Genomic DNA, 25,038 nt, shown 5'->3' on the forward strand with positions numbered 1-25,038 from the left:
TAACAGACAGACACCCTTTTCCCATCACGGCCGCCGTAGTCTACACTTCCGCCACCACCACCCCCGAGAAAAAGAGGATAGAAACTTGAGAAAATAAACCAATCACAGTAGCCATATTAGGAAGAAAGACCAATGGGAAGCTTCGTCCCGCCCCCTCCCGCAGGGTACTCTGGAGATTGGAGTTTTTAGTAAGTGGGAGCGGGCTGCCTCTACAGGCCAGTGAGGAACAGAGCATGTGCTTGGGGAGAAGGCGGGGCGTCTGGGCTGTTTATTAGAGACATTTGGTCGCCTCGATTCGAAGCCAGTCGCCGGAGCTTTTTTTGGAGCGTGCGTGACCGTCTTCTTGGCACATGTTTTGTTCGAGGCCTGATTTGTTTATTTTAAATAATCTGTTTAGTTAGCTTATCCCCATTCACGTCATAATGTGCGTGGTACCCGTAAAGTGATTAATTAACAGGACAAACCGTATACGAGGACATTGCTTTGAAGTCCAAAAGGATCTGCTTTCAGGACGGATGTAGTGATTAAGAAGTTGCCCCACTGATTTATTTATATGTTTTAATATTCACCGTGAAGCAGTGTTATATCAAATGTACTATATACGTCTGATAGTGAAAACAAAAAGCCAAAGATTCTAAGACAAAGGAGCATTGTCGGATGTTATATGTAAAGGAAAATGTATGTTCCTAACGAACTTTGCCGCCGCCATCCCTAGTAAAAGATATCCCTATGGAACCATTTAGCAAAGTCATTCTGGGGTTCTTCAGAGCATTAGAGACTGGAAGGACTGTCATGAATGGCTTCATCATGGCTGCAATAAAATACTGAGACTTGTGTTGTTTTGATTTATTCTTTTCCTCAAATGCTCTTTGTTTGTTTACAAATAGCAAATAACATAACAGATCCCCACAGAATGGGTAGAGAGGGAATGATGGATGTCCTGCTGCAAAACTAGAAATGGAAATATTGATTTGGTACATTATTAAATGTATAAATGTCTGAAAATTGAGAGTTCTAACAGTTACAGAGATTGTGTGAAAAGCTGAAAAAAAGAAGACAAAAAGTAACTTGTTTCATTATCCTTGGTGGTTACCTACCCAAGTGAAGAGAAGATGCACGATGCAGGCAGGAAGTCTCGTTTTTTAATTACATTTTTCATTCCAGGCTTCAGACTTCTTTAATCTTTGGATGCGATCCAGATGAATTCAGATTGGATACAATCCAGAAGTTGGATTGTACTTCACATGCTAGCACGTTTGCCATCTATATACCAAGTTTTTGCAGCAGCAAACACCATAAAGTGTGAGAGTCGCATCATGTTGGCAGACATGCAGTAGGCACTGGGCATATTCTGGAAGTTGTCATTGTGCATGGATCTCTGGCATATGCCCACTTGCGCATTTATGAACATGCATTTTCACTTCATGCTATATGACGTTTACCACTACAGTGTGCAGGTAGCAAACACACATGAGCTTCAATTGTGTTATTACACTACCTTTCTCCCAAGGCATTACTGATCAGGAGTTGAAAAAGCTATTCCCACCCCACCCCACCATTTGTAATCTCTTGCCTGACGAAGAGCCTGGCTGTCTCCACTAATGGCTGCCCATTCTATCTCCCGTCCCTCATTATTCCTAGTATGGTTTATTTACTCTCTTCTTTCCTCCCTGTTTCTATTTCTTTTCCACCTCTGGTACATGAATAATCAGCAAAAAGATATGTCTTTGTATATGGCATTAGTGTGTATGAAAATAAGGGGAGGTATGTATTCCAGGTAACATCTTGGGATAAATAAGGGCACAATCCTATGCATATTTAAACAAAAATAAGTCCTATAATTCCCAGCATTCCCCAGAGAGCCAAAATATTATTTGCACCCAATTGAGGCTGTCATGAGGTCAAATACGAATATTAGGTTCATAAGCGCTGTACGAGTATATTCTAGACATTGGTTTAGAACAGGGTGGTGAGTGAGAAAGAAAAAAGGTGAACACTTAAAGTGATAAGATCAGAGGCAGGGCTGGCCCAAAACATTTTGCTGCTTGAGGCGAAGGACAAGATGGTGACCCCTTCCCATTCCATACGCAGCAGCTGACCAGAATGGCAGCTAATCTTATTTCAACACTTGTGACCGACAGAACAGTGCCTTCCATTGCATTTGAGGACAGCTGTGTAGCTTAGGGAGTGCATATTAGGCAACATAGGGAATTCACCTCTGTCCTCCAAAGTCTCACTGCCTAGAGCATCAGCGTGCCTCACTCTGCCTAATGCTAGGGCTGGCTCTGAGGGGAAGGTATTTGTATTGCCATTGTATTCCTAAAAAACTTCTAGCACAGAGCAGGAAATGTGCTTACTAGAATGATGAATGAAAATATTATTATCCCACCTTTTGGTCCAATTGGTCTGCAAGTCAGTTTACAAACCCATTCATTTGTGCTGTTCAAAATCAGCATCTTTCTTGCCACCCCTCTTTGTTATTGTTGCAATCCTAAACAAACTTTCTAGGTACTAAGTCCCTATGACCTCAATAGCCAATATGATTGACTTCCAAGTAAACATACTGAGGCTTGCACTGTTATAGTACAATCCTATACTCAGAAGTCCCACTGTGTTCAATGGGGGTTACTCACAGGTAAAGTGGCCATAGGATTACCCTGTTAGTCCTTTTGAATTTCAGGTAGCAGCATCATATACTTTGGGCTAAACTTTAGAATCTAAACCATTACAATTCTAAACTTGGATTTCAGGGACTTAATATATGACATGGTGCAGAGCAGATAGTGCCATTATGTATTCCTAAAACAGTGACAAACCAGTGATGCTTAATGTTCTTAAGGATTGGTAGATTATTTATTTATTTCTCCTAGGCTTCACTGACTGCCACTGTGCTAGCCAGTTATACATATGCCTTAATTTTCCCCACCTCTTAAATGAGATAAATAGCTTCTAAATTGTATAAAAACTTAACATTATTGTGTGTATATGTGTACTATGTGTTTGACTTGCCTTGTATTCTGCTTGTAGCATATACGTAGTCCAAATTATGCTGGCCCTGTCCCCTGATCTGCTTCTATATGCCGGATCACATCCCTGGTGTCTGCTTGCTATACATTCAAAGAAGTATTTCTTTTTCATCTGTGAAATGGTGAAAGGTGTGTGGGGGGGGGATAAAGGTTCAAATTTCAAATAATTCAACAGGATGTATTGCACTTGGTAAAGGCTGATCCACACAACATGTTTTATGTGGTTAGCTGGAAACTATAAAACAACATTGGTTTGTGCAGTCAAATGGGCATCCACTGCCACTTGCACAAATGCAGCCATAGAGAATTCACGTGCTGCAAAAATAATCCAAGTGCATGGATTAGTCACACAGGAGAATACACAGCAGCTATTGTGTGAAGTCATTCCCACCACCACCACCACTATCCAATATGTATTAATGACAATATAAGACAAAGATAAAGCAGGTAATATGAATATGCATCAAGAATTCCAGCCTTGACTGTCCTAAATGTGACAAACATAGCGATAAAGCAAGCATCACCTAAATCTTCATCTGAAAAAACAGTTTCCCTGTCATCCAGACATTTCTTTCAGTAAAAGCCAATTTGCTTCTCTTTCAAGGCTTCTTTGTGGAAGCAACCATTCACTCCCTGCCACAGCAAAACAGGTTGCCATTCCAGTTTCATCCAAGTTCCTTATTCCTTTAAACTCTGCTGAGAGACTGAAAGAACTAGGCATGTTTAGCTTGGAGAAGAGAAGATTGAGGGGCGACATGATAGCACTCTTCAAATACTTAAAAGGTTGTCACACAAAGCAGGGCCAGGATCTCTTCTCGATCCTCCCAGAGTGCAGGACACGGAATAACAGGCTCAAGTTACAGGAAGCCAGATTCCGGCTGGACATCAGGAAAAACTTCCTGACTGTTAGAGCAGTACGACAATGGAACCAGTTACCTAGGGAGGTCGTGGGATCTCTCACGCTAGAGGCCTTCAAGAGGCAGCTGGACAACCATCTGTCAGGTATGCTTTAGGGTGGATTCCTGCATTGAGGAATTGGATTGGATTCGATGGCCTTATAGGCCCCTTCCAACTCTACTATTTTATTATTCTATGCTATGTCTAGAGACACTTGTGTTAACTCATCCAGGGCTTGATTCATGCCATCAACACCCAGAGGTGGTTCTCCCAGGGCTGTTAGCCCGGAATTGCTCCTCTGAAATAACCACCCTGTCTACCCAAATAGAAATCCAGGGTGCTTTTTGGCCATTCATCTTTGCAGACTAATTTAAGAAAAACAATGTAACTTTGGCTCTGTCTATGGAACAGGGAATTTTAGTCACCAAAGTAATAATTCAGATAGTATTTACATGACTGCTTATGCTAAGAAGGAGGTGGTGCAAGGAGGCTCTTTTTACCACAGCTTTCATCAACCTCTGATTGACTTCTTGAATGTGTAATTTATTTACATAGTCAAGAAGTTAATCAGGGGCCAAATTGAGATAGCTGTTATCCCAGGATAAATGATTGCTACATAAACAAGTCCACAGTGATCAACTAGCCAAACAACCATCCATCTGAGTCATATGAAAGCTAAGAAGGAAGGAGTTAGGGGGAGTGGGGAATCACATGGATTGCCTAAACACATTTTCCTTTCCGAAGGAATGCTGCGGTTGGCAAGTAGCTCTGCTGGCTTGAAGGCTGATTTACTTTGTTTTCCTCTACTGTGACATACACAAATACATCTATCTGCATGGCTGGGCATGAATCCTGGATTTTTGCACCTGTGAGCATGAATTCTTTTTTTTGGGGGGGGGGCTTTAAATAATGAAAAATGGCAACTTTACATAGGAGGTGCTTTAAAATCGTTCTTTTGGTGACTTGGGCTCATTCAGTGGGAGGAGTAATGGCGGTGAAACTTCTTCATACATTCATTCCTAGCCCTGCTTGGAGACAGAGGAAGGACAATGTGGGATAATAAAGCTGAAGTGCAAATAGAATGCTTATGTAGAGCAATCTGGAGCAAGGAAAGGAGAAGGAGGTGGTGTGAGTCACCCAGGCTGGCATGTACTGAAAAAGAGGGTGCCTGGAGGGAAGAGGCTTGAACATCCAAAGCAGGCAACAACAAGAAGTATGCCAATCATGTACACATCTCAGAATCACAACCTTCCAAGTAAACATGCCTAAGTGCAGGCTGTTACTCTTACACTTGGTAGACTATTGTTCTCATCTTCTGGCAGGAACTTGGCTGGTGCATCAGGACAGGCAGGAGATGCATAAGACACAAAGGAACAAAGACATGAATGCTTTGTTTCCCAATGCTTCTTGCCTTGTAGATGCAAGGCACGTTGTTGTAGTCAAATACAGCTGCAGAAAGGAAACTTCCCCTTTGCCCAAATGGTGATTCCTTTCTTTTGAAGAAACAGCAGCAGAGTCAACATAAACAACAACGTTGAATGTGTAACTAAAGAAACAACATCCAGAGAAGGAGCCACGTTACGCGCAGCAAAAATGACAAAGCGTCTTGTGGCAGCTTGATGCCATAATATGCTTCTTCATCTTTATGGTACCACAAGACTATGTTGTTTTAACTAAAGAAACATTGCCTTTTGGAAGTTTGTCTGAGGCAGAGTGGCAAATGGCTAAAACAGAGGACTTGGGAGGCCTGGGTTTAAATCTCCACTCAGTCATGAAGTTCACTGGGGCAGGATCTACACTACAGCTTTACAACCAATTTGTAACAATATTGACAACTGTTGGGGCCCATGACACACTCCATATACAGTTTTCAAACCATTTTCAAAGTGTTTTAGCCTGCTTGGGGTAGATCTCGCCTGGTTACTGCTTTGTATGGATACAAGCAAAGTTATCAAAAGTGAAAAATAAAGTAAGCCCAACCTCTTTACACTAGAACCACTTTTGATATATATGGCAGCTCTGGTGGAACAACAATGATCAAAATGAGCTCAAGTAAAAGACATGTGAGCTATATCAGCTAGGTGCAGAATGCCAAATGCTGTACATTTTTACTTGCCTTATTACAAAGGCAAAAGAGATTACATTTCTCACCACGCAACACTTGCTCTAAGAAAAGCAACATGGGCGCACATTTAATTTTGGATACCATTCTCAGGCACTGGCAACCTACAGCTCAGAATAAGCATTTGAATTGGGCCTATAAGTGCCAAGGCAACCATTCATAGTAACCCAAGATACAATTCATTTTCTTAAAGACAAATCATTAAAATCATAGCAAATTATGCTGAATGCTATGAAACGTGTGTGTGTGTGTGTGTGTTTGTGTGTGACAAAATAATGGGTTTTAGGAAAGTGTAGCTCATATTTTCAAAGCAGAAACTTGGAATTCATACAGAAATGTGATTTCCTAATTTTGAAATCAGTTCTAGATTTTGAGACTTGCTTTTGCAATTTTAGTGAACATTCATGTGGTGGTATTTCGATTCCTGTTCATTTCAGTTTTGGAGTCAGTAATAGGGTGATCAGAAAGATGGCTAACCAAAAAAGAAATGCTAATATTTGAATATTACCTTACATGTACACCATGGCAGGAACCTTAGAAATGAATGCCTAAACAGTCCTTATTCCAAAATTCGTATATAAAACTTAGAATCTCACCCTGCCCACCCCAACATCCTTAATAGTCATATTTTCCCCTCAAATGTCATTATTATTTTTACAAGAGTTCACAAGCATCAGAGACTTTGAACTGTGGGCTAGCCCTGATTGTAAGGCAATTTAGATAGAGGTAGGTTTGGGGGTTTCCATAGACCTTAAACAAATCAGTTCCTTATTTCCTCCAATCCCAAAGGAAAGCAATTTTTATATTTCCATTTGTCTTCTGACTTGACTGCAATTCTTCTTTTGGCAAGGCAGCGAAGGGAGGGTTAACTATTACCCACACAACCCTGAGCTGTCCTACTTCCTGAACTGAATGACCCTTTGTGGATCTTCATATGTTTGGATAAATGGTCACTGCGGGCAAATTTCTTCTCACACATTTGGCACTGGTAAGGCTTAAGTCCAGAATGGGAGCGCTTGTGGCGAGAGAGCTCATCCGAACGGGAAAACCTGCCAGACAAAAGAAGAGATGTTTACTGGATATTTATGTGAATCAAAAAGACTGTTTTTAACTGAGTGTCATCATAGACAAACCACAATATATAGGAGAAGCAGGTGGTGCTTTCATTCAAATCTCAAGCATTCAATGTTTTTCCACTTCTAAAATCATGATTTCTATTCTTAATTTCAAGCCACATATAAGTATGTCTAGAAAACAGGTGTAGACAAGAGTCTTCATAATGTGGTGCAATTCTGAGGACAGGTTCACACAAGCCTCCAGCATGAAGGTTCTATAGATGGTGTAGCATATGAACCAGCATGAATAGCTTTGGCTTTGGGGCAGCATAGAAATGCAATAATTAAATAAATGTGGAGTTACGTATATGAACCAAGAGAACAGGAGGGATGGAATCTTAAGGGTTCACAAGAATAAAGATGTAATGGCCCATTATTCTTGTGAATCTCTTGAGATTCTATTGCTCCCAGTTATTGGTGCCTCCCACCGCCCTCCTTCTCCACATATATGAACCAGGGCACATACATAGGACAATAGCAGCTTTGGGCCACGGCAGTTAAGCCTTTGCATCGAGTTCCGTTAGTGCATTCCAACAAAGGAACTCAAAGACCTTGATAAATGTTGACAAAGTCCTTGTGCTTTTGTGAAATACTTTCTCTTTAGAGAGAGGAAAAGAGAGACTCAGAAGGAAGCACAACTTGTCCAACGTTACATAATAATTCAGGAGCAGAGCAGACATGATCTCACTGCCAATCTACTCAAGAGTCATAGCAGAAACAGCCCAAACCCACAGATATTTTCCTTTTTAATTGTAAAAGGCCCTTTGTTCAACCCAACTGGTGTCTGTGAGTGGAAAGATACAATGCAGAAACAGGCAACCTATGGCTCTTGGCCTAATTGCAAAAGCCCTCTGCAAGCGATCGATTCTGGACATCTTGCAAGGTTAATCTGTACATCTCCCTGGCAGCCTGCTGGACAGGGAGGAAGAGGAAAGAGGGTTGTCAGAAAAAGAGAGAGAGAAAAGGGTGTCCTCACCCACATTTGATTTTGGTTCTGCCCACTCCTGGCTTCAAACATACCCATCGCTGACATGTGACCCTTGGCCGATTATGCCTAAGGGAATGAAGCCCTCCATACAAAAAAGGTGCTAACCCTAAAATAAAAGAATAATGTCTCTTTTGTCAGTCTTACCAGGAACTATGGGCTGATAGGAATCTCTGCAACAGGGATGAATGAGCAATTTGTGGCCCTCCAAATGTTTTGGACTACAATTCACATCAGCCTTCAAGTAGTTGAGAGGATTATCTGGCGGTTTGAATACGTGAAAATGATATGGTGACAATGTTGGAGGGTTCCAACTGACGATTTTTCAAAACAGGACAACTGTTTATTAGTCGCCTTATGAAATTATTTATTAGACGCATTATTATGAGATTATTGGATGTCTTGTCATGAATGTTTAATAGATGCCCTATTTATTGGAGGCTTCATTACATATGTCTGACGGACACCTTGTGAATGTTATCTATGCACCTGTTTATGTGCATTTGTGATATACTTTTGAACTATTTGTTTAAAAATGTTTGCTCTTAGGCAGTTTTGTAAAAACGTAAAAAACTATAGTGAACTTCAGTGCTGGTAACGTTGGACATATTTTCTGTTTCTGCTTTTCTTTACTAATTGTTATTGTGGAAGTTTTGCACTGGTGGGTTTGTTTTAAAGGGATTTAAGAATATGTACCAGCTATGAGAATTTGTTCTGTAGATTAATTACAAACTGTATATATGTTGTATATATCACTCATATCTCTAATATATTGCGTCTTTTTTACATTTCTAAGTACCTTTGTGGTTGAGTGTTATCACCCTTATTGTGCCATTGTTATTTTCAACCACAGCCTTCTATCTAGTTTTTCTTTTGTCAGTTTTACCAGGAACTATGGGCTGACAGGAATCTCTGCAACAGGGATGAATGAGCAACTTGTGGCCCTCCAAATGTTTTGGCCTACAATTCACATCAGCCGTATCCAGCAAAACCAACAGTGAGGGATCATGGGAGTTGTAGGCCAAAACATCCAGAGAACCACAAGTTGCCCATTCCTGCTCTGCAACTTCAAACCATAAGAAATAGCTCGACAGAGGGCCAGTGTATATGTTATTATGTTATGCATGCACGAGTGGAATAAACTATTACGTCTGAAGTGACAGTCCTGCCCAGTTGACTGAGTACATGCAACTGAGAGCTGTAACTAGCCAAATCACAGCTACATCCTGCTAATCCCTGTGAAGCTGGACTTTTCTATGTGTCCTTTTACCGCGATTTTTTATATTGCTCCAATGTCACCATGGTTGTTTGTTCGTCTGTCAGTGGTGGCTTCAGTTCAGATTAAGAGAGTGAAGTTAGGGGTGGATCCCAGTGCAGCAGGGGCCTGGGAGTGGGCTCGACAAGCCTAGTAATGGCCACCATGGTGATATTAAAGTCTGGGGAATGAAAGTAAAGACAGTTATGATGTCTAACTCATAAATTCAATGAGTTAGCTGCACAGCTACCAGTTTTCAAAGCTACAGTGTTGTGCAGCATTGCCATAAAACAAACAAAAAAAGGGTTTTCACGGGTTTTTGGTCCCTCGATATTTGCTGCCCATTACCACCATCTGACAACAGTGCTGCAAATTTTCCTGGTGGGACAGCCCATGCTCACTCCTGCCATGTGTGAACCTATTGATGCTGCTTCACAGTTGTGATGCTGTGGGGCTTGGGGAAAAGCAGTAGGCAAAGTGGCAGCGTATAGACCCACCACCACCACCACATTAGTCACTACCAGTGAATGTCTGATTACGATATTTTGCCCCAATGTGTATCACTTTATACTTGCATTCAATCTCATTTGCCATTTGTTGCCCACTCAAGTGGGGAAAGGGGGCTAAGAGTCTCTCCTGCTGGGTATCTGGGAAAACTGGACCTTCCCCACTTCACATGCTGTCATCTTCTCCAAGGGAAGAGGGCTCTGATGCTGCGCAGAAACCAGCAGCTGGGCTTTTCCAGGAGGGGAAGGCCATTAGGAGAGGAAGGTTATTTAAACTCCAACTTGATTCAGAACTTTCTGCATCTGGTAAAGGCAAATATACAATTGTTTTGTAACTATTAACCTGGAATGAAGGAATCCAGGTTTGATTCTCGTTTAGTCACAGATGCCCTGCATGCCACTCGGTGGTGGATATGAGATCTCTTCTACTTCACTGGGCTGTTGGGAAAATACTTTAAAATCTAGTGCCCTTATATTGGAAATGACAGAGCTAAGGAACTAGATAAGGGTATCACTAAAAACAAAAACAAAAAAGACCAGTTATGCTGCATGAAACAAATTCAAGACCTCTAATTAAAAGTGTGCATTCTTGGTGACCCAAACATATGGAGGAGCCATTAGAAGAGCTTATCCATAATGTACAAAAGAATGTGGCATTAGTAGCTTGTTATGACCATTATCTCCCCCGCGCTCCATCCACATTTGGAGCTCATATCTAGTGCAGCAGAGGAGTCTGCTTTTACAGAGCACTGCAGAGATCAAACAATTCCTAATACATTTGCCAGAGCTCTAAGAGGAGAGGAAAAATACTGACTTCTTGCAGTTAAGCAGGAATACATTCCAAAGCCTCAGGTCATTACAGACAAAGAAGCTGGAAGGAAGCAGATCAGCCAAGATCTCAAGGACCCTCTTGAGCAGGAGTGTAGAACCAAATCCTTGGGGCCCAAATGCAGCCCTCCAGGGTTCCCCTACTAGCCATACCTCGATCCCCGAACTGCCCATCTTTCGGTGTTGTCCCAACGTTTGTGCAGTTTTTCCCCTTTCCAAAAGGTTGAAATGCCTATTCTGTGTGCTTGCCTATATACCCTGTATACCTCGTCATGGCTGCGTAGTGGCGCTCTGTTGTCTATATGAAACAGCCACCATCTCACAGCCACATCAGGCTCCCCGCCGCCACCCGAAACTGTGCTTTTTCGTAATATCCTTTTACCGTGACTTTTTCAGTTGCTCTGAGGACACCACATTGTTTCTCCAACTGCCAGTGGTGGCCTTGGTTCGAGTTAAGGAACTGGACATTACTAGGGGAGGGTCAAAGTGCAATGAAAGTGCAGGAACTCAGGGCAGGGGGTGGGCTTGACAATGCTGATGAGAGGTGTAGTCCAGGGGGCCATCTATATGTGGGGAAAGCCCTGTGGTTGCTGTGGATCTGCACCACGTCGGTGACATGACACAAATGCAGCTTCGCAGCCACCGCAGGACTTCCCTGGGATGTTGCGATATGAAAAAGTTGGGGTAAATCCTGTCTTTGGGGGGGATTTAACTGTATTGACATCAACGGCAGCCATGTCAATACAGTGCTTCCACCGTGTTACATTGCTCTGGGGTCGATCCAGCAATTGGTCGCCTTCCACCAGGAAGAAGGCAAGGGTGGCTCCGGGACACAGATGGCCACCCAGAAACCCCATGCTCCCTCCTCGGGATTAACCGATGCCACCCTGGGAGAGGGATAGCGTGAGGCTGAAGAGAGAGATGGTGTCAACCCATGAGGTTGAAGAAGGAGATGGTGTCAACCCGGTGCTGTGCAGACAGCGCCTGGGACATCTGGAGGGCACCACAACTGGGAAAAGGCAGACTTTTCTGCTGGCAGAGTCTCTCTGGGTTCTCAGTCTTTTACATTATCTGCTATCAGAATCTCTCTCTTTCTCTCTTTTAAATGGCGATGCAAGAGAAAGAACCCAAGACCTTCGGTGTTCTAAGCATGCAGTCTGCTATGGTCTTTCCCCACAGGACTCAGCCTCCTTTTCTCACTCTGTACAGTTAGGGTTTCTAGATAAGAGCAGAAGTAGACATGCACATGTCTGGGTTAATTTGGCGGTGCTGGTGGGAAGATAGTTCCAGTCCCTACCCTTCCCCCCTCTTTGGCATCCTTGGAGACTGAAAGCTTTTCTACATGAGGCTGTTCTTCCCTGTATCTGCTTTCAGTTTAATTGCAAAATTGAGATCTGAACGCTACACTAAGAGCTTTTCTTTTCCTACTCTTTTACTACATAACTTCTAGGTGGTACTGTGCTATGGTGGAATATAGCAATTACACAAATAGGAAACTATCTTTCTTTTGCTTTCAAAAATAATACCCCCATTTTCCAAGCTCTAAAAAACAACGAAAGCACTCTTAAAAAAACAGAAGCAAAAACGGAGGATCACGACGTTGTCTAAACAACCCATAAACAACCATGAGTAAGGAATCACGAGTGCACAATAAATGCCTCGTGTAGAAAACGTTTGAATGCGCAAAACCCAATTTTGAAAACAAGATGGACCTTTCACCATCTTCCACTTGCCACAAGCAGTCACTGAGACAAACAGCACATGGCTCTGAGAGATTCTTGTAAAGCTTCCTGCAAGCTCAGGCAATGGCACATTTGTCTGTGGGAGTCTCTCCACATTTTGAAAGTCTCTGCTGATGACAGCTGGAGGCTTTTAAGATTTAAAGAGAGGCACCTGCTTGCAAAAGAGATTCATGTGCAGCAGGCATGAACACAAATGAAATCTTTCAAGGCTTTGCAAACTTCACCCCTTAAGATGTGTCCTGTAACTTCAAAAGACCAGCATAAAGGAAATGTATAAATGGAGTAACACCCGGCTCTGTGGCTCTCTTGAGCTTGTATGTGGGATATCAGCTAGGCACCCCTGAACATAGAAGCTTGTGGGGCTGCAGCCAATCTACTAAAGGAAGGAAATCTGGAAAAAGCAGAAACTGGAGGCAAAGCCGCAAAGTTATTCATGCAGCCATTGAAATAGTATGTTGGGCACAATGCCATGGGATGGGGAGGCTAGTGTTACCACCTTTTCTCCTGGCAGAGCAGGGCTCTTATGCCTTTAGACAGTTGCATGTCAACAAGCAAAAATTCAACATGTGAGGCTTTTCACTGTGCTGCTAAGAAATAAGGAATTTGCCTTATATTCAGTGGTATAATGGTAAATTTTGAAGTGCAGGCACGCATCATGATATTCCCCATAGCCATGCCCCTAAGAAGAGTCCAAACATGCTCAGGGGTATATTAATCCATATCACCAAACCAGTTCCAGCAATTCACATCTTCACCAAAAGCTGTTTTGTTTTGTTTAACGCTAATGGGTTTTAATTGTCCATTCAAGATCAGGCCACCACAAAATACTTCGTATTATCACAGGGATAGCTTACAATATTTATTAATTACATTCTTATACTGCCCAATAGCTGAAGCTTTCTTGGCAGTTCACAACAGTGTGTGTGTATACACGCGCTTTCTGGGAAAACTCTTCCCACCCACCCCAGCTATTGCGAAAATGGCAGCTAAGCTCAGCGCAAACAGGGAATTCTGAAGGGGGTGGCAGAAGACGTCAGCATCCCTGGTAATCTACAGTGGCCATATGAAAAGGAGGACAGAGCTCCTGTATCTTTAACAGTTGTATAAATGACATATGCCTGCAGCACCTGCTGACATTCCCACTTCATCACAACAGTTAAAGGTGCAGGAGCCCTGCCCTCTTTTGTATTGGACTAGAGGGCAGGGCTCCTGCAGCTTTAACTGTTGTGATGAAGAGGGAATGTCAGCAGGTACTGCATGCACACAAATGACACCTGCTGAAATTCCCTTTTCTATGCAACTGTTAAAGATACAGGAGCCCAGTCCTCCTTTTCCACATGGTCACCCTAGCTAATCAAGAAGGGTCAGGGCCATGTCACTTGCAAGCCCTGGCTCCACTGGTCTATCTAGCTTAGTACTGTCTATGCCAGCCTTCTCCAACCTGGTGCCCTCCAAATGGGTTAGACTACAACACCCAGAATCCCCCAGCCAGCTGTTGTAGTCCAACTGTCTGGAGAGCACCAGGTTGAGGAAGGCTGGTCTATGCTGATCAGCAGCAGTTCCTCATGGTTTCCGACACTGGTTGTTCCCACTTCTAGAGGGAGATGCCAGGGCTTGAAACTAGGGTGTTTTCCATACAAACCATATGCTCGACCACTGAACTGTGGTCCTTCTCCCAAAGAAAATGATCAACTGTTAGTTGTGACCTGTCAGGCCGCTGTAACAGGCACCAAAACCTTGTCAGCGAGAGGGAGAAAAGAATGGCAACACTGCAGTGTGTATGTGTGTGTGTGTGTGTGTGAGGGAGAATCGGTCCGTCTCAGACCAAGAGATAAAAGAATAACAATAATTGCTAACAAAATTACAGCAATTAACAGTGTCGCTCACTATTGACTAAATATGTGATTTTTAATAGAGTTGTTTCTTGCAAAATGGAACAGATGGTATTATTAAAGTGCTCCTGCCCAGCTCCCATCTATTTCAATGAAGCTTGTACAGAAACTCCCAGTGGACTGAGCTCAGTGTGTGTGTTTCAGTTAAGGCAATACATTTTTAATTATTTTTTAACTTCACTTAGGCTGCAGTCCTAAATATAAACATACTTACTGGGAAATAAGCCCCGTTGAACATAGCAGGACAGCCTTCTGAGGAAACATGTTTTAAGTTGCACTGTTGGCTGGGAGAAACAATTAAAGCGATTACAATACCTCAAGAGAGTTAATCTTATCTCAGAAGCTTTATTGAGCAATGGATTATGTTAAAAGCAAGACAGGTGACCTATAAAATGCAGAATCAAAAGACTGGAGAGTTCTATTTGGAAGGCAGTTTGCATTGTGACAGACTTACCTCCAGCTACAGTCAGGCCACGTACAGGTGTACGGCTTTTCCCCAGTGTGGCGCCGGAAGTGTGCCTTGAGGTGAGAACTCTTGGTGTACATCTTGGTGCAGCCAGGATGTGTGCATTTGTGGACCCGGATGACAGAAGAGGAGGCTTTGGGGACCTTGGACTCCTCTATGTTCTTTGTGCTTCCAAGAACTCCAGGCCTCAGCACCACAGGCAAAGGGGCTATTCGTACATACTTTTGGTCTGTGCCTGCCATAGGGCTTTGGATGACCTGAGGAAGAACTGTCAGGCTCTGGCCTTGCATTTTGATGACCAATTGGGCCACCCTGATACCACCACAAATAGGGTTCTGGGTAGATGAGCTTTCTTCGCTCGCTTGGATGGGCTGGATCTGAAGGACAACAGGGGTAGTCCCCATGGTTCCTGGTATGCTTGCACCACCAGTCGCCACTCCGGCCTGAGCAGAGTTTGAGAGGCCTTCATCCAGAGCAGTTCTAGGATCAGATTGTTCCCCGGGGCTGCCCAAGTTGGTTTCAGATTTTATCTCAAACTGTCCTCCTACTGGCTGTTTGTCATTCAGCTCATCCTTGAGAAGTGTCTTCTTCTCATTCAGGAACTCCTCAATCTCCTCCAGCGTAGGGATGAAATCCCTGGAGAGTTCTGGGCAGAAATTGGGTAGCTTCAGGTAAGCTTCATAGATGGTAGTCTGTGGTTTCTCCACCTCCTTTTTTACCTTAGACAGCGAGACACCCATCTCAGATGAACAGATGAGGTTGGAGATGACTGCTGGGTTAGGCTCTTGTTCCCTACTGAACTCCTGCAGCAGATTTAATGGTGGCATCTCAGGCTCGAGAGTACCTGAAGTGTTGTCTAGCTGAAGAGAAGCTGAGGCAATCAATGGGCCTGAAGTAGATACCAGTCTGCTATGATTTACAGAGACCATTGGTTGGTCTCCTTCCTCATAAAAGGTGTATTGACCGCCGTATATATAACTATTAAGTAGCTCGGCTGAAAACAATGACGTTTGGAAAGCTATAGATCCACCTGGAAGAAGACAACCACAAGGAGGTACTTACTAAAAAAAGAAATACAGGGAACACAGAAAGCTTTAGGTCCTAGCAGAAGCAGAACTAGTAGGTGATAGATTAGAAGGACATATTTAATATACAAACAAATTCTACCGTTAACATTATCACATTATCCTTGGAATCTACCACAGTATTATCCAGGGTTACATTTCTTCAGTGTAGCAGCAAATTCCTAATAATTCCAGTTAGCAGCAAATTCCTAAGAAAACCATCTTCTGCCTGTATAGTCTGTTGTGTCAATGATGTGCCGTTCCTTTTGCCTGAATTCTGTAAATTTTGAAGCCAAATGCAATGTTGACTTTCAGTTCCAGTGTACAATTTGATATTGGGAAATGTTATTGTATTATGACCAAAATAATAACAATAATCATACCAATTCTAAGATAAAAGAAATTGCTTTTTCTTTGCAAAAAGGAAAAAGCAATAAGAAAAAGTCCAGCCAGGCTCCTTAGATTTAGAAGCCACAATCTAATCCTAGGCATATGCAAGAAGTTGCATCAACAGACCTAGCCAGCCTCTTCAATGTAGACTGAATGAGCACTGCAGTACAGATGCAAATATGCATTCAGATGTGCACCTATCTACTACACATGCAGAACCTTGTTTCCAAACACAGATACCCCTTGCTGGATTGAACCAACTGTTTAACTCTTAGGCATGTTTGTGCTCCTAGTTTAGTAGTCAAGCAGGATGCATCCCAGAGGAAAGGCATGTCCTGTTTCTGGCAAAGAGAGCAGCCCACTCGCAGGGCAAACAGTACAGTCTACAGCAGCCGTGAACTGGTCCTCATCAGCCACGTGGCCTGCTGTGGAACTAACAAGGCCCAGAAGACACAGTGCCCAGGTCTCCTGTACAAATTCATTATATAGACACTAGCACTGGAATAAGATTTGGCAAAAATTTCAAATTGGGCAATCATTTGGATTTTATAATGTGAATTTCAAGTTTCATTCCTGAAAGTTGACTTTGCGGGATAAAGAAAATTTGTTGAGTGTTAAGTCAAGAATATTAAATATCATCTAATTTCTTGGCCTGTTTTTAGAAGTGGGTGGGAAATCCACTGGTCAGAACATCAGAAGATCTATTTCATTTTTGGCCAGTGGGAAAGGGAGATTCTTAAGACAGCAGCAGTTTTTGTTTAGGATCGAGCCAAAATCTGCATACAGTTGATTGGGAGTATAATGATTGATATTTATAGTAATTTTTATTTATCTATGTGGGTTTTTTTTTAGAAGTGTTGAGGCTTGTCTATGACTACAATCCTAACCAACATGCCTGAAAGTAAAAGATTGCACTGTGTATATATTTGTACCTTTTGTACCTATGGTCATACAAATAAAGCTTTATTATTTTGATTACTATTAAATATCAACTAATTCTAAGCTTTTCAAACCTCGTTTTCTCTCCCGTTAAAATCTCCAGTAGTATCCATAGCTGGAAATGTTGAAAAATAAGAGATGATACACCCACATTTCTGTAAATAGATTTGAACAAGAATCTGTTTGAGAATTATTGACCCCACATAAAAACATGTTTCAGCCATAAGCAACCCAGCATATTGAATGCACTAATTTAGAACCATATAGATGTACCTGGAGGGCTTAACAGACTGAAGACTAGAGAACATTTCTTTGGGTGGGGGGTGGATACACAATACCTGCATATGACAAAGGAATTAAAAGAAATTGTTTCACCTAAAATACCTTGCCTGGGAAAATCGTATTTTCCCATTAATAGTTTCCCCATTTTGTTCCAGTTAGAAAATGTCAGGTAATTTCTCAAAAATGGATAGTCTGTATTAATTTCTGAATAAAACTTTAAAAGTTATAATGAACCATTTAGAATCTGTGCACTGGAAGTTTACCTAGAATATTTGTTCATTTTACATCAAGGCAAAATTACAAGGGCCAAGGGGGGAGGGGAGCCTAGATAAAAACAAAGAAGATCATGGAACACATGGAATTTCTTCAGATTTGTCTTGTTTTGCTATTACTATCTTCCCAAATTCTGGAACTCTAACTAGATATTCAAGGAAGCATTCCTGAATAAACACACCCAACCTTTAAGGGAGCAGAACTTAAAAGTATTTGATGCCTGCCGAAGGCAACGTGTGGGTCAAAGACCTGGCATTGCTCAATCCATTTCATAACACCATTCACAACAGTTGGACAGTGTCTTTTAATCCCACACTAAATCTAAATCAACACCCATTCCAAGTGAAATGATTGGGAGGAAACAATCTTGTTTTTCCTTCCCTCTAGGATGTTTTGGTAGCAACTTCTGATGAAATTAAATCCAGTGTTTGTTGAATCTGTTCTTTGCATTTCCTTCTCCCCCCCACCCATGAGACGACTACAGCTTAAACTAGAGACCCTATAGAGCTAAAACCTGATCGTTACCTTCACTAGCTTTGTTACACTGATGAATAGATGACACTTGCTAAAGCCCTGTTTTTAATTATATGCCTCTTTCCCCTGTCCTGCTTTTTTTCTTTTGAAAAGTGGGTTCTTAAAATCTTAAGATTATGTTAAGGCAGCATCCCCAACCTGGTGCCCTCCAGATGTGTTGAACTGCAACTCCCATCATTCCCAGCCTGCTGCATTAGGGCTTTGAGAGCAACAGCTTTCTGGCAGGAGGTGAAGATGTTGTGGACCTTGTCAGGGCTGAGTTGCACGATATTTTTAGGAGGCATGAAAGACGTGTGTGTGTTCATCATGATCCACTTTTAAAATCTTATGTGTATTTTAAAGGTTGGGATGGAAAATGCATGCAACCTCCCTTCATACTTGATGGAGCACACATAGATTTTCATACAATCATAGAATCATAGAATAGCAGAGTTGGAAGGGTCCTACAAGGCCATCTAGTCCAACCCCCTGCTCAATGCAGGAATCCACCCTAAAGCATCCCTGACAGATGGTTGTCCATATATTTTGTATATGTGTTTGCTTACCTGAAAAGGAAAAGGCACAGAGACCAGGGGAGAAACCACTCTCAGAAGTGCCTAAATGTAGCAAAAGTGATGCATTTTGGGAAATAAATTTTCCTTCCTTAGAGACATTTAGCAATCTGCAAAAGTAAACTCTTTAGCCCTGATTATGAAACATGTTGGGCTTTAATAAATGTAGGCACTTCTGAGAAAGATTTGTATCTGAGAGTGGAGTTTACCTGTTGCTCTGCCTAGTTTTGTCAGTAAGCTTCATCCCCATTGCAATGAGGCAAATGAACAGAGAGCTATAACTACGCCACTAATGATACGGCCTCCAAGAAGTTTGGCCACAAGCTGCATTCTACCTGCATTCATCCCTAATTCTGTTAAAACTATGGCATCTGTCCACAATGATAGAATCTCACGGGCTCTGTACCCACCAATACAGAAAACCAAATCCAGAATATGCCCTCCCACATGAATTGGGTCCGATATAATTTAAGACAGAGCTGTGGCTCTCATGGAAGTCATGAAAACCCAAACCAGCCCAGACAAGGAAAAGACCTGTGCCTGTGACCCCGGAAGGCTATTGCCACAACACTGGATAGATGAATACATAGCTTGACCCAGTGGAAGGAAGCTTCCTATGTACCTGCTCTACAACAGAGGTCCTTTTATGACCCCTTCAGGCACCTGAAGAAATGTAAAACATTAATTTATTTAATCCTCTGTAAACGTAAATATGCCCAGCTAATTAGTGCTTTCTGGAAATGGCTCAAGAAATCTTTACAGAAGCCTTAAAGGAACACTGTCTTAGTGGGGGAAATCTGGCAGCCAGGAGGATTGTGCCAGTCTTCCTCCAAATGGTGTCCCCCAGATGTTTTACACTTCAGCTCCCAGCATTCCTGACCATTGGCTATCCTGGCTGGGGCTGATGGGAACTGTAGTTCAAAACATCTGGAGGGCACCAGGTTGGGAGAGGCTGCATTAAGGCATAGTGCCGGGTTCAGATTTGCAAAACTTGGGTCAAAAGCTTTTGTTCTGTCACTTTTTGTGCTTCGGTTCTTACATCTGTTAAAGTTATAAAAGACATTTGCCCTCTTGTACAGGGGTGTTGCAAGAATAAATACATTAAAGATCGTGGTTAACTGAAGGCTTGTAAAGGCTTTTGAGAACATTGGGCAAGAACCACTGTATTATCTCAGGTAATGTTAATCTTGGCACATACCTATCGTTCACAAGGGTTATGTTATCATTAATTTCACAGTAGCCTTTTCTGTAAAGGAACAATTTAATGCTTTTGTCCATTGGTCCATTGCTAATGTTGGTTTAGTTTGGAAATCTGAGACTATCAACCTGCTAAGTGAAAAACCTGGTAAAGTACTAAGTTTAAGTCTCTATATTGGGTCTTAGTCTTTTGTGCAAAGGATAAATGACCCTTCAGTTTGTCCAATAAAAACAGAAGAGTGGGTCTGCTCATAACCTTTATAACATTTTCATTAGCTTGAGGTGAGAAGACTATGATCATGGGTTTGTTTTTAACAGGACCCTGAGCTCCAGCAACTGCAGCCTAGTGCAAAAGACCTTCACTTAGAATTTAAGAATTTGCTTTGGGTAGCAGAAGTGAATGGAGCCCACACTCCTTCCACACCAAAAGGCACTCCTGGTTACCCCCAAGCCTTCCCCATTTCAGCAGTATAATTTAAGGTTGGGGGGAGTGAGTCATTCTGTTGCTGCTATTATTATTAAGTTGGGAGTCAGAAATCTTTGCTTATCTACTGCAAATCACCCAGAGCTCTACCAGTAGATTCAGATCTACCTTCTGCCCAACCCTAGTTTATTGCATCCAATGAGAAAAAAAATACATAAAGGGGATTTTCCCAAGACAACGAGAGAAATAAGAGCAGAGAACTGAAATAGCTGTTATTAGCCAGAAGGGAATGAATCAATCAGCTGGTGTATTGATTGAGAGCCTCAGCCTAGAGTGGGGGAATTGCAGGTATCCCAGCAAGAAGCTGTATGGCTTGTCTGCATGGTTGGAAATGTGTGTATGAGTTTAAAATGAATGAAATAAGTGGGGTGGGTAGAAAGAAATGGGAGCAGATTGGCCTGGAGAGGGAGGAGGACAACATTAGAAAATAGCAATCTACTCTTAGTGAAAGTAGGAATGGGTGTGTAAATTCAGGCTGCCAGGGGTCAGGGAGATTATAAGTATAGTCAGAGGGAAAGAATGTGGCAAGACTACAACTCCCAACACATCGGGAGGGCACCAGAAGGCTGGGCTAAGGGAATGAGAAAGTTGGTAAAACTACGTAAGACAGAAAGAAAAACAGAGCAAGCGCTTGTAAAGATGGGTGGTCTGTGTGTATTATTATTAGCACAAAGTCGGGATGACCTGGAGAGTCTGTATGAGGCCTAGGGTAGGCGTAAGGCTGAAGACGAACAAAGCTCTTGCAGTAGCATTTGAAGGTCTCCCCTATCGGTGCTGGATTTGTTACCCTCCACCGGCACAGCATAGCCAGTGGCAAACCAGGAAAAATAATTAGAGGAGGGATGCACAAAAGGACTAAAATATGAGGGGACAAGCAGGTGAAATGTGCATTTCCTTCACATAACCACAGAAATCTAGCTATTGGGGGGGGCTTCTTGTCTAGGGGGCATTTCTTGTCTAAGGCGCGTTTGCTCTCTCTCTCCTTGGCTTGTGTGCCGGAGGGAGAAAGCAAGTGACATAGGCCTAAGGCTTGGGCCTGCAGGGTCTATTTGTGTCAATGGATATTTTTTGTTTAGCTTAATTTCCATTTTTACAGTGTTGTACGTGTGTGTAACACTCATGAAAAAAAGACCAATCACTCTCTTTTCTTGCATTTTTTCCACACCATTGTAAATTAATTGCAACTAACAAAGAACTTCTCATTTGGGATGATCTGGAGCAGGGTGCAAATTAACTGAACATTTTTATTTTATTTGAGGCGATTTGGCTGAAATGCCAATTGGCTGGGGCTTTGCGTTTTGTGAAATTTAAATAAATCCTAGTCACAACTTCTAAATATGCATGTATGCATATATATTAGCATATGCAAATTTTATGCAGATACTGACCTGTAGGTCTGGCCCCCGAATCTTTTCCTAGTGAAACCCTATTTTCATCTCTCCGGTGTTGAAAGGCATGAAATATGAATCGCAAAGGCCATGCGCCCATTCAGGATCCGCATGATCTTTGACTCTTCATACCCTGCGAGCTGCTCAGACGGAAAGAATGCGCTTCCCGGTCAAAGATAGCGCACGCGAAGGGGTCCGAGCGCAAGCTCAGCTGACTCGCCGGCCGTGTGACAAGACTACTACTCCCTTACTACGCTCCCCTCTCACCACTCATGGCAACCTGGACTCCCGTTCTCCAATCAAGCGGCATGGGTCAGCTCCGCCGTCAATCAACACATTTCCGCGCTTCTGATAGGGCCGCGCAAGGTCGTCTCACCCGGAGACCAGCGGCTCGAGTTACTCGCGTTCAGCAGCTCCTCGCTTCACGCCAGTGGAGGCTGGTAGCTCCGATTTCGGCGGGTGTGTGAACCCATTCTGGGATTCAGTCAGAAACAGCCAGAACTCTAAAGAAGCTATCCAAGGTGCTGAACATAAGTTTTGGCATAGGGTTCAGCACCTTGGATAGAGCTCTGGCTGGTTCTCACTGAAACCCAGAATGGCTTCACAGCCCCACCGAAATCGAAGCCACCAACCTCCACTGCTCCACACGATTGCAAAACCTCTGCCCTGAGAAGTTGAGCCCGTTCGGCTGGATTCCTGCGTTTTTAAAAGCCCCGATTAGGTTTGTCAACGTGACGAGAGAGGGCTATATAGCCTGTATTACTGAATTAATGCGTTCGTGGTATGGAGGATCAGTTTGAAAAAGCCATTCGTCAGTCACTCGCACGCAAGAAATCCAGATTTTCCTCCTGTTCCGGAGGTCAGCGGGAGCCACTTAAAGCCTGAAGTTCACAAGGTGTCTTTGTTTTGCTTTTTAGTTTCTCCACTCGCGCTGCAAAATAACTTAGGGCGCAATCCTATGCATGCTTAGGCAGGAAAAAAGTCCCAACTCCCAGCATTCTGGCTGGCTGGGAAATAATGGGAGTTGTGGGACTTTTTTTCCTGCCTAAACATGCATAGGATTGCGCTCTTGGCTGGTCTTAATTATAAACGGCTGATCCGCTTCCACGATTTCAGTAGGAAAAATCTGCCAAACTGCAAATCACACCCATCAGCAAACAGGTCACAAACATCGTCTCGCCTGATGCATCAAGGGAATCCTGATTTCCTTTGCCCAGCTCAGCCAGCTGGGACAGAGAAAGACCGTACCTCCCTCCCCCCCCCCCCATTATGATTTAGGCATGGGAGGGCGCGTTGAAAAGAACGGGGTGACGTGATGTTTCGTGAGTAAAAGGCTTCGCCCTTTCAATGCACTCACCCGGTGAATTCTTCATTGAAGCCCCATCGCCCCCACGCTTGCCCAAAAAAGGTCCGCTCCGACTCCGGCACCAGAAATGCACCCGAAGCTGCCGTGTCTAATATGCCACGGAGCCCACGCAATGCGCTCCCAACAAATGCCCAGCTCCATGCGGCCTCTCCGGCTCCAATCTTCGCCGTCCACGCCAGCGCAGCTGCCCAATTAACCCTTACCATCGTCGCCCAGCTGCCAGCGGCGCGCTCCCCTTCTCCGTCCGCTTCTATCGCGCTCGTTCGCTCGCTCGCTTTCTGCTCACATGATCTGAGGGAAGGTGGCAGCCGGAACAGCGGGCCCGCCCACTCGAGGGCTTGGCTCCATCCGAGCTGCCCCATTGGACAACTGGTGCAGGGGCTCGCCTGGCCCTGCCTTCATCCCACTCGAGTCGCAGAACCACGTGGCGCTAGCTTGCAGAGAACAGGGCCGTCACGCGCGCCCCGCGACGTTGCGCCGAGAACCAACACTTCGTGATCTTTTATAACACCTCGGCCTGTCACAAATACTCCCTGAATCCGTTCCCGTTGGTTGCGCCGAGACTCGCTTCTTCCAGATAAGCAGCCCGAGGGTGCAAGCCTTATTGCATGTTGAGAGAGAGAGAGAGAGAGAAGTCCTACATGCTGGCGGGGGGATTCTGGGAGTTGTAGGAAATTATTTAGTTATTAATTTATTTATTACATTTCTATACCACCCAATAGCCGGAGTTCTCTGGGCGGTTCACAAAAATTAAAACCATTCAAAATATAAAACAACACTATAAAACCATAATATAAAATTTGGCAGGAGCTCGCGAAGAAGGACCCCTGAGGACGACCTTAGGGACCAGGCAGGTACATATGGGAGGAGGTGTTCCTTCAGATAGCCTGGCCCCAAGCCGTTTAGGGCTTTAAATGTTAATACCAGCACTTTGAATCGGCCCGGACCTGGACTGGCAATAAAAAATAAATTGTTGTTGTTGAACATGCATAGGATTGAGCCCTTAAGGTTTCAGCTTCATCTGCCCTATGACTGGTGGAAGGAACAGAAAGAACTAATTATTAATATATGTAACTTACATGCAACCATTAAGTGAATGGTTCATTATGAGTTGCACAAGTAGTTATTAATTTAGAAACAAGGATACATATACAAGAACGGTTTAGGGCGCAATCCTATGCATGTTTAAGACTGTGGGGGGAAATCCTATAACTCCCAGCATTCCCCAGCTGGCATAAATACATCCCCCAGTTCTGCGTAAATACACAAAGGATTGCACCCTTATTGTGTGCTTTACAGTGCAAGCCTATACATGTTTACTCAGAAGAAAGACCACTGAGTTCAGTGTGCCTTTCTCCCAGTAAATGAGTTTAGGATTGCATGCACAAGGTCAGCGTGGATAGTGTGTTGGAACTCCCTTCCCCTGCTCAGCCATGCTCAAACTCATTCTGGTCATCCTAGGGCAAATCATAACCTTAAACCCCCCCCCCTTCCCACTTGGGAACTAACCCAGCTTTTGGGGCACCTCTAGATGGCCACCCGCCTTCCCTTGCCCCAGCCCTTTCCCAGCAACCACTAATCATTTAGTGTTTCCCCTGCTTTTGTGGAGTTTTTATCCCATTCCAGAAACTTGTAAAGCCTTTCCTAAAGCTTAGTTACATATGCAGAGAACTAAAACGTGCTGGTATTTTGGCCCGCCCTCCTTTCCTTCCGGCCCCACTTACCACTGGAATGTG

At 43.3% G+C, this 25,038-nt stretch overlaps 1 protein-coding gene across 2 annotated transcripts; it reads right to left on the minus strand.

The window, feature by feature from the left end:
• Window positions 1-5,928: 5,928 nt before the first annotated feature.
• Window positions 5,929-23,562, minus strand: LOC134394147 (Krueppel-like factor 15). 2 transcript variants are annotated; one of them, XM_063119342.1, is made up of 3 exons: window positions 23,506-23,562; window positions 14,823-15,864; window positions 5,929-7,094 (listed from the first exon to the last, which is right to left on the minus strand). In XM_063119342.1, the coding sequence occupies exons 2-3, from the start codon at window positions 15,761-15,763 to the stop codon at window positions 6,911-6,913; spliced, it is 1,125 nt and encodes a 374-aa protein (XP_062975412.1). In that variant the 5' UTR covers window positions 15,764-15,864; window positions 23,506-23,562; the 3' UTR covers window positions 5,929-6,910. The 2 variants fall into 2 exon arrangements, with proteins under 2 accessions (XP_062975412.1, XP_062975422.1); XM_063119352.1 differs by lacking the exon at window positions 23,506-23,562 and adding an exon at window positions 18,862-18,959.
• Between the last annotated feature and the right edge of the window lie 1,476 nt (window positions 23,563-25,038).

Source organism: Elgaria multicarinata, chromosome 1, assembly GCF_023053635.1.
Source record: "Elgaria multicarinata webbii isolate HBS135686 ecotype San Diego chromosome 1, rElgMul1.1.pri, whole genome shotgun sequence".
Taxonomy (NCBI): Eukaryota; Metazoa; Chordata; class Lepidosauria; order Squamata; family Anguidae; genus Elgaria; species Elgaria multicarinata.

What these genes read in the sequence shown, in the direction of transcription:
- LOC134394147 (XM_063119342.1), bottom strand. Translation starts at nt 15,763, where the DNA reads ATGGTCTCTGTAAATCATAGCAGACTGGTATCTACTTCAGGCCCATTG. An exon ending in TGGCCTGACTGTAGCTGGAG is followed by an intron (nt 7,095 to 14,822) that starts GTAAGTCTGTCA and finishes TTTGTCTGGCAG; the next exon opens with GTTTTCCCGTTCGGATGAGC.